Source organism: Battus philenor, unplaced genomic scaffold (assembly GCF_028537555.1).
Source record: "Battus philenor isolate CCGP_79_NKW_IND1 unplaced genomic scaffold, ilBatPhil1.0.hap1 SCAF_3, whole genome shotgun sequence".
In the NCBI taxonomy this organism is placed as follows: domain Eukaryota; kingdom Metazoa; phylum Arthropoda; class Insecta; order Lepidoptera; family Papilionidae; genus Battus; species Battus philenor.
In genome coordinates this window covers 5,734,342-5,744,184 of record NW_027181693.1, presented here as the reverse complement: position 1 = coordinate 5,744,184, position 9,843 = coordinate 5,734,342, and the positions used below count along the sequence as shown (strand labels likewise).

At 31.8% G+C, this 9,843-nt stretch overlaps 1 protein-coding gene across 1 annotated transcript; it reads right to left on the bottom strand.

The window, feature by feature from the left end:
* Positions 1-409: 409 nt before the first annotated feature.
* Positions 410-8,736, bottom strand: LOC137926662 (protein artichoke). Its single transcript, XM_068770334.1, has 5 exons — positions 8,563-8,736; positions 8,102-8,283; positions 5,980-7,270; positions 3,375-3,577; positions 410-2,508 (listed from the first exon to the last, which is right to left on the bottom strand). Exons 1-5 carry the CDS (start codon positions 8,564-8,566, stop codon positions 433-435), a joined length of 3,756 nt encoding a protein of 1,251 aa, XP_068626435.1. The 5' UTR covers positions 8,567-8,736; the 3' UTR covers positions 410-432.
* Positions 8,737-9,843: the final 1,107 nt, after the last annotated feature.

Genomic DNA, 9,843 nt, shown 5'->3' with positions numbered 1-9,843 from the left:
CTATATGGTACAAGAAACAAGGAAAAATGTTCATGAACAAAAATACTCTAAGTTTTAAATAATAATCTGTTCATTAAATTAAATTAGATAAAATTAACGAATATTTTAATTGGTATTACAAGTTAATACAGAATGAAAGATTTTTTTATATTTATGAGCTTTGTATTGACCGTTTAGTGAATTTTCAGAATATACAATCTTTAAGTAATATTTTTCGCCACAATCTATTAATAAATACTCTTTAACAAATTTTAAAACTTGAATTTAACGATTTAATAATAATAAATTAAAATTTGATATATAAATCTGATAAATTAATAGTTTATATAATTTAACAATATTTACAACAATTAAGTTTGTAGTGAACTATGCAATATCCATAGTAATAATGTAGAAATCTATAAGGTAAAAGGAAAATAAATAATGAATAACTTAAAAATCACTTTCTCTAGGTTCATCATCGTCTATGGAATACCTTCTATTCCTGATTTGTAGAGGGCGTGACAACTCTGCTTCCACCTCAACAGTCACACTGTCGCTAGCACCAACCATACCATACTCAGACATTCGCCTGCGACGTATCCCTGGAGACTGGTCTAATTCGGTTATCTCATGGCTTCCAAAGTTTCTAGGTCTTCTACGACGTCTTCGACGTGTACTTGACGCTGTTGCCTCAGATGACTCTAGTTCATCACCAATTGATAAATTTCCATTTCTTTCCGTCTCTTCTAGCAGATCGCCACTAGATTTTGTTTTTCGTCTACCTTTCCTCTTCTTTCTCTGTCCGGTTCCTACTTCACATAGGGATTGACATGAAATATTAAGTTTCGGCATTGAGAGAGCCTCGTCGTAAGTAGGCGGGGCTACTAAATCCCTTGGATCCGGAGTGTTGCATAAAGCTTCTTGTTCGGCACGTATTCTTAACTGTCGCAATCTGTCTCTAGCTTCCTCGACTTGTCTGACTCTTTCTGCTTGTATTCCTGCTAATCGACGATTCATTGTTCTCCTTATTCCATTTACTAACACTAAACACAAAGCTAGCCCTACTATCATTACAACTATAAACCATATCAAACTGTCAGTGTTCGCTTTTTTCTCACTAGGATTCCATGTGAAGTAACACGCTTCGAGCCATGTTTGTCCGACCAAATTTACGGGACTGTTGCAAATAAGATTATAGGATTCCTCTTTTTTGTTAGGTTCTAATGTAAGGAACTCATAAAAGTCAAACATATTACCGTCTGCACATTCACATCGCCACATGTTATCGCTCAGATCTAGCCTCTCCAGATAAGGGTTAGATTGAAAATATGACCTACTCCAAATAGTTGTAAATCGATTTCCAATTAAACCCATTCCGGTCAATCGTGGTAACATGAAAAAAGTATAGTTAGTAATAGTATTTATTCTATTGTAATTTAAATTTAAATATTTCAACGTATTTGAAGACAAACTCTCTGGTATGTGTGATAGTAAGTTATGCGATAAATCAATATCAATAAGCGATTGCCAACCTTCTAAGGAATCTTTACCTATGGTGTTAATTTCACAGTAACTCATATCCAGAATAGCAACTGACGTTGATCTTATATGTCCAACTCTTGTCAAATAGTTTCTGCGCAGTCTAAGTTGCGTCAACGAAGGCATTTCCAACAAACCGTCTTCTGGTACGCTAGCAATTTCATTCCATGACAAATCTAAGTATTTTAACATACTTAGTCCACGAAATGTGTCACTTCTAAGGGAGCCAATACTATTATATGATAGATCTAAATATTCTAATTTAGAATTATTAATAAAATTGTTGCTCTCAAGAAATCTAATCACATTATGTGATATTAAAACTTTTCTTATATTCGGAAAACCAGCAAGATTGATATGCATTATGTTACAATATGAAATATCTAAATACCTTAGTGAGCCGGATATGATCGTATTTGATAAAGTAGACAGAACTAAACCATTGTTATTTGAAAGTTTTAAATATACTAAAGATGGTAAATATGAAAGTTCGCTGTAATTAATTGAATTTAGTTGACAATTACTAGCATAAAAACTTTTAAGTGTTGGAGATACTAAACCTTGAATCCTTGACAATGGATTAGAGTTAATTTTAAATACCCTTATATTTATCAATCCACTTAACGGTGACCTACCGCTTATTGAAGTTATTCTACAGTTATCTAAAATCAGTGTCTCTAATGAAGGACTAATTAAAAGTTCTTGATTTGCTAAATTTTCCATAGTAGAAAACTTATTATTTGACAAATCAAGAATTTTCAAGTTCGTGGCAGGTTGGAGCACCTCATTAGGATTTAAGTTAAGCCACGAATCAAAGTTGTTTTGCGACAAGTTTAACAGTTCCAGTGATGTCAAGTTGTCAAGAGCATCCGCTTTAAGTGAATAAATCTGATTGTTACTAAGGTCGAGAGAGATAAGTTTATACAGCCTATTTATGTTTTGTGGGAATTCCAAAAGTTTGTTGTTAGACATGTTGAGGCTCGTCACCTGGAAAAAAATATATTTTTGTTCAATGTTTTTAATGTCTACGTTTAATTTATTAGATTTCAGACAGAAATATTTGAAAAATATATTAGATTCTCATTAAGTGCTTCAGTTTTTAGATATAAAGTATAGTGAAAATGAAGTATGTAATATTCCATAACACATGTAACACAAGCAACAAATGTATTTAATGATATTAATTTATTTTTTGAGGTTAAGTAATGAATAGATCTTATTTGACGTCTAGGTTAAATAAGAGCTATATATTTTCCTTAAAAAAACTTATGAACCATTGTAAGAACTTTAGATTTTTTTTCGATTGGGTAAAACAATCTTTTTACATCTATAGATGTAGATATAATTGACTTGTAGTTTAAAAATAAGGGTGTCGTTTATAGAACAGCCACCAAAACAATTAATTCATTGCAAACATTAATTTTTTAATCGTATATGTTTTAATTGGTCTTTCCAATCAGGCATTTTAATATTTATTTTATTTTTTGCGAGGCTATAAGAAGCAGGTTCTATACAAAGCCTATCCAATGGATTGCAGTTTTAAAACTCAAAATTCCTGTTGTGATTAATATAAGAGATTCGTTATTTTGCCAAAATATTATGGCAAATTTTGATTAAAAATTCGACATCTGCATGGTGTGCACATCTGTGTAATATCATTTTAATTTTTTTATAATTGCTGTACAATAAAAAGTTGAAAAATTTTCGTAAATAAACGATTTTTTATATTATGTTATATTTCAAATTCATCGGAAAAAAAACCTTACGGACGTTAAGTTATTATTGAATGAGACTTAATATGGAGCATTAAGATAATTGATAAAAATAAAAAATAGATAAATATAACGCCTTACCATGTCACTGATGCTATCCGGAACACTAGCCAGACTTCTTTTCGAGCAGTCGACAATGTTCTTGTCGGCACTGCACGAGCATACATAGCAAACATCGTTTCCGTCTCCGCCATCTACGTCCGATATTTCAGCATTTGCTACCAACACGAGCAACAGGAGGTATTGTAGTAAAACCATCCCGCAGATTTTTCTATCATAACTACCTGAAAATTTTAATTTCAAAACATCAATACTGGAGGTCAGAAGTACCGTGAATCACTCGCACACCTGCGTTTTTCGTTAACTGCTTTCATGTCACGTTTACATTACCAAAGAGGTTTAGTTTGGCCTTAATTCGTGGGTACATCTTCACATTACATTTTGCCATGAAATAAATATCAACAACTTTATCATTGTTATCTCTATTCGATAAACGCGCAGGTTGTAAGCTACTTAAATTTAGGTCGATTTCATGTACGCACCTTTAGTTCGTGCACTGCAAAAACAGTTTGGCAGGATTGGTCACTAACGTAATTTCCTTTGAATTGGAAAATAAGCGTCAGTTTCCCTTTCAATATTTTAGTATCTAGAAAAATTCTTATCATGAGTCAGAAGGAATTTTCTTGATAATCCTTATTCTTGTTTATGATTCACACAGCCACTTGGAAAATTAATTAAACATAAATTTAATATTCAGTTTGGTGAAATTTCGATACAAAGTGTAGCAAAATTTGAAAATAAGGTCGTTTATGGTCAAATAAACCAATAATGTAAATAAATAAAACTGTATATTTACTTGCCGTTGTATGTGCAAATATAAATTACATTTCTTGAGTACCAAGATTATCACAACCAAACAGAACTTTTTTTTTATAAAAATTGTAATAAAACACAATATACACGTTAGAAAATAGCACAGTACACTATAAAAATTTTGCACTAAACGATATAGGTAGAATAAGCAGATGGTTAGAAGCTAGTCGGTGGGCCTAGCATTTTTACGATATTCTGTGACTACACAGTTTTAACGTGTGACTTCTAGCACGAGATAACATTGTATGAACCGAATTAAGCGGACGCGTTATCAATGATAAAGTTTTGCGAAATCGCAGATCATGTAATCACCCATCACTTATATATTGAACACCATCTAACTCTTAGAATACTGGTTGTGATATTTTTTATATATACATTTATAAATTTGCAAGCTTCTATTAGCTTTAATTTTAATATAAGTTTTAAAAAAATCAAATTTACGGTTTTTATTTAATAAAAAAAATAAAAAAAAACTTTTTCAAACTTTTTTTAATTTAAAATTTATTTTTACTAAAAATAATACAACCTTGTTAATGAAATATTATAAATCAGAGACATCTAGGGACTAATAGTAGAATGCGTTCGAAAGTATGTTACATACGTTTCAAGGCTATTTTGCCACTCCAATGATTCTATAACTGCACAAAAGATGTCGCTGTACTAAAAATTAAATAATTTTAATGTCCCAAAAATTATTATAAATTTACGTTTCTTTTGATTTCGAAAGAATCTAATGTAAGAAATTTTCGGATTTTTCGAAAAAAGACTAATTCTTTTGAACTATGACTCAATAAGTACATGAAAATATATTTTTTCATCGACATTAAAGAACATACATCAGTTGAATTTTATAACGATGGCTTACATATTTTATGTACATAACTACAGCTTTCAAAAACGGCTAATTTCAGACAGCCCCGTCATTGTTTTTAAAATAAAGTCTGTTTAATATCTGTTTATGTATGTGTAATATCTGTTATATTGACTATTTCCTTAAACAAATGTAATAATATTGTTTTAGTTTTATTTTATTTTTGTTTTATCTGTATGGTACAAGTGCTGCTTTTATCTATCAAAAGCAAGAAAACGAATATCATACGTAAAATGATACACGATCTTACTCTGTATAAAACTAGTTACGTTACTATATTCGTAAGTCCTGACCATTGCGCATTATTAAAAATTTATCTTTAAATCTAAATCGTAAAATTACCTAAAAATCTACCCATCAGTAAATATGCAATAAATCATATGTAACAAAAAAACAGGAGATTAATAATTGACTTTTACGAAAGTAAAAATTCTTTATAGGATTGAATTTTTAATTAAATAAATTACGTGTAATACATATCATTATTAATTGTTTCATACACTGATTTAGTTGAAGCAGCGTCCTCTTTTGGTTCAATACTACATTACTAGTCTTTATTTGAATTGAAAGTAAAAAATGCCGCGAAACGCTATCATTTTAACAAAAAAATTGTTAATGAAACATTTAACTTAAATACTATTTAATATTAACATTTATTTAATATAATTTGTTTAAATAAATATCTTAGAAATATAAAAAAAATGTCTGTAAATTGGAGCATTTTTTTCATGCTTTATTGTAGATGGATTACTTTAAATTGTACATCATAATGTGAATTGAAATTTAAACCAGTCAGTAAAAAAAATGTTTCTCTTTTGTTCGTTTCATTGAACTGGAATGAGCCGCAATAAGGAGCGGTAAAGCTGGTTTATAAGAAAATATTTTTCTTTAATTACTTTACCTTAATTTCATATAAATTCTACTGATATTAATTAATACTTATTTCAACAGTTCGTCTGATTGAGCGTCTATCCATTGGTCTCGGTCTGGACTCTGTCAGATCGCCGATTGATCTGGATCTTCGGTGATTACGAACTAAATTATCATCCTCGTCAATGAAATCCGGTAATGAATGGAAAGATGAATTGAGACGTGGCATCAAAAGAGCTTCGTCATAGCTTGGGGGTAAATCATCTCCGAGAGGAATTCTCATCACTACGCTTTCAACCCTCGGTTGAGTCACGATGCTCGGACCATTCACAGTGGTAGTTTCCGTGGTTTGTCTCGTAGTGTGCTTGTTAATGGACATTATTCCTCTGCAAAAACATGATGTTACGACTATGCCTATTATAACACCAATAAACACTGCCACCGCCGTATACGATTGTTTGGATATCTCGTTCGGGCGCCACGTCAGTATATAGGCCTGTTGCCAGCTGAGCTGTGTAACATTGGACGGCGAATAACAAATAAGTGACGCAACGTCTCCTACCTTCGCAGGTTCTTTAGTCAAAAATTCGTATGTCAATAATAAATTAACGCTGAATCCTTCACAACTCCAACGGTTTCCTTTCACATGAACTTCTCTCAGAAAAGGATTCGAAGCAAAATGTGAGGATGACCAAACCTCTTTAAATTCATTACCTCTCAAATCCAGTACTGCCAGATGCGGCAATGCGGAGAAAGTGTCATCCGTTATTACACTTATTACGTTATAACTTAAATCTATTTCTTGAAGAGTACTAGAAACGATCCCGTCAGGAATTTTTTCAATTTCATTCATAGACAAATCGATAGCTAGTAAGGAACTCATTCCTGTAAGTGCCTCGGTATCGATATTTGCGATTTGACAGTAACTCAAACTTAAACTTCTCAACGACTGGGAGCGGAAGCTCGGTACTTCGGAGAAATAATTTCTAGACAGTATAAGCGTATCTAAGTTGTTCGCATCTGAAAACACGGACGTTGGCAAATCATAGATTCTATTCTCGGATAAATCTAAAAAAGACAAATTCTTTATCTTGTTAAAAGCTTTCACGTCAATGCTGTTAATTTTATTTTTGGACAAATCAAGTCTTTTGATGTCATATTCGTTATCGTTACCTAACCATTTATCGTAATTGTTATTTGACAAATTAAGCGTATGAAGATTCGACCATTTAGTCATATAATTTGGCAAAGGGGCTCTTAATCGATTTCCTGACATGTCCAATATTTCGATCCGATGAAAATTTTCAAGTTGTGCAGGGAACGAGACGAAGTTGTTATTGGACAACAGCAGCGCCTGTGCCTGAAATTATAAAAAATAATTCAATTATAGACAATATTTGTCTCAAAATCTTTTATTTGTAAAAAAGTTTTTTATTCTCTAGTCTTGTAGTAGCTCTCAATGTTTTAGTAGAGACTAAATTCAGAATTAACGGGATTATAGTTATTTCTTACGAAAAAATGTCATTTACTTTTACGTTAAGAGATTGCCTGACTGATTCCATGCCTTGGACCTGTTTCTGTGTTATTATGCAGTGGTTGTTTTTGCTGTTAAGTCTTATTATTTTTAGACAGATATTTAACATAAATACATATTAATAAATGAGTAGTGAATTATTAACAGTGATCACTTTTGCGCGTCATTAGAAGAATGCCAGAGGAGCTCAAATTGTTAGAAATTAAAATCAGGTACAATGGTATCCTTTAACTAAAAGCCACGAGGCTTCCGAACGCGCTCAGATCAGAGATGAGCTCACAACAAACTCAGATGGGTTTTCTTTCGGGCTCACTTTTACCACATCCTTAATATAGTAATAGAATAATTCATTCTCAAGCTTTACTATCATTTAAAAATCTTTTACAGTGTTATTGGATTTTGCATAAATTTTTAGTTTAACGTATTTATTATATTTGTTACACATTACTTGAGAGTGTATTATAATAATTTACACAAATACCAACAAGAGTTATTAATTTTATGAAGCCAAGAGAATCGTACAACGAGGTTATCTTTATTTCTAGTGCTAAATTAATGTAAAATTTATTAACAATCTTACGAACATACACGATACTAATATTTCTTTGCAAAACTTTTCTCTATTTTTAAAAAGAAACAAACTTCTAACGTGCTTACATCATAGTCTAGTTTTTCCGGTAACTCTGTAAGTCCACGGTCTGAGCAATCTAAGTACAAAAGTTCATTTTGAGTATATGTACGACATAGGGGTTCCTCAAGGTTCTCCTCTAAATTTGGCAGGACACTTGCAGTAACCGTCGCTGGCAGCAGCCATATCCCAAGGAACAGCGCAGCAACTCCTGAAATTTTTGTTGAGATTGTCACTATTATCTATTAATTATCAATCTATTGGTTATAATCTATAACATATTTGTTTGAATGAAAACAATATTGTTTAATTATGTATGTCGGAAAAAAATATAATAATTTATTAATAGTCAACACAATAGCCAAAGCCTAGAAGTTATTGAATGTGGCAGGGCAAGCTCAGTCATCATAGCGATCTTTGGGATCATCGGCTTCAACATTATGATGACGATAATTATTTGTTAAAAATAAAAATAGGTAAACGACCTTACCCATTAGAATCAATGTATTCTTTTTCTTGTTTTACGCATGTTACTGTTTATCACAAAAATCTTTTGAAATTGTTTTAATATAGAAAAATATTAAACCACTGCATCCAAGGAACTGATTTGTTTATAAAAATGTTCGTTTCACTTTTATGTAGTGTGGTTTAGCCGTACGATACAATTTGGTAATGGAACGACTATCTTTGTGTATTGCGGATGACACTAGGTGGGCTTCGTTTGCGTGCGACAGTGTTTAGATAAAGGATGTTTCTAATCTCAATAAAATCAGAATTGCTTAGTGAAGGGTGTTTGGTGTTAGTTTAGTGTATTGTAATAATAGTAAATATTTCTGTTACATGTCCGATGTGTTATGCTTTATGTTTATTAATACTGCAATTACGAAAAAAAAAACACGAAACATTGTATTTATTGAATGACACCATATATTTAAAAAGTCGTTCTACGATCATCTGCTAATGTAATAATCTTTATACATAATTACGAATATAAGTTAAATATAAGTTTAAATTACTTTATTATGTAACCTCCTGTATATTTTTACGGTTATCTACAATTTCTTATCGCTGATTAGACGTATCGACTTATCGTCAAACCCAAAGAAACAGTTTTCGCTTGAAATGTTAGTCACGAATCTCAACATGAAAATGCTTTCGTATACTGTAGACAACGTTTTTTTCAACAAATTTTTCTTTACAATTTATCCAAGTATTATCAGTTTCTCTTCACGTTTTTTAATATTCTATTTGTTACTGATACGAAACAGCAAGACTGTGAATCATTTATAAATCAAGTGTTATACTGTATTATTTTAATAGAATACAGTACTTTGAATAAATTAATTTAATGTTGAATACGCGTTAAATAAAGTTGAACACGCATTGAAGATGAGGTTGCAAACCAGAAAAGAGTAATTTAGCGTTAAGGGCAAAAAATAGCAATCGCAATAGTGTAAAGACAAATTAAATACCTTTTTAGAAAATTCCGTTTTAACAACGACTTGTAAATCGATAAGCAAAATGCAGTTTAGCATCCAATCTGTCTTGTCGTGTCACATCCTGCCCGCAAATCCTAAGTGCGTCAGGATTAAACACAGGTGTCGAGTTGTGAGAGCGTGACATGTTCGACTCTTCACGCCTGTCTGAACTCGTTTGAAGTCCGCTGTGACCTGTTAAAGGCCCTGCTTTCACCCCTGAAGATAGCAGCGAGCTCTCGAAGGGGGAGGAGAACACCCCATTTGATAAGATTCGTCGATTACAATTCGAGATG

What these genes read in the sequence shown, in the direction of transcription:
- LOC137926662 (XM_068770334.1), bottom strand. An exon ending in CGGAAAAACTAGACTATGAT is followed by an intron (nt 7,271 to 8,101) that starts GTAAGCACGTTA and finishes TTATAATTTCAG; the next exon opens with GCACAGGCGCTGCTGTTGTC. An exon ending in CGGATAGCATCAGTGACATG is followed by an intron (nt 2,509 to 3,374) that starts GTAAGGCGTTAT and finishes ATTTTTTTCCAG; the next exon opens with GTGACGAGCCTCAACATGTC.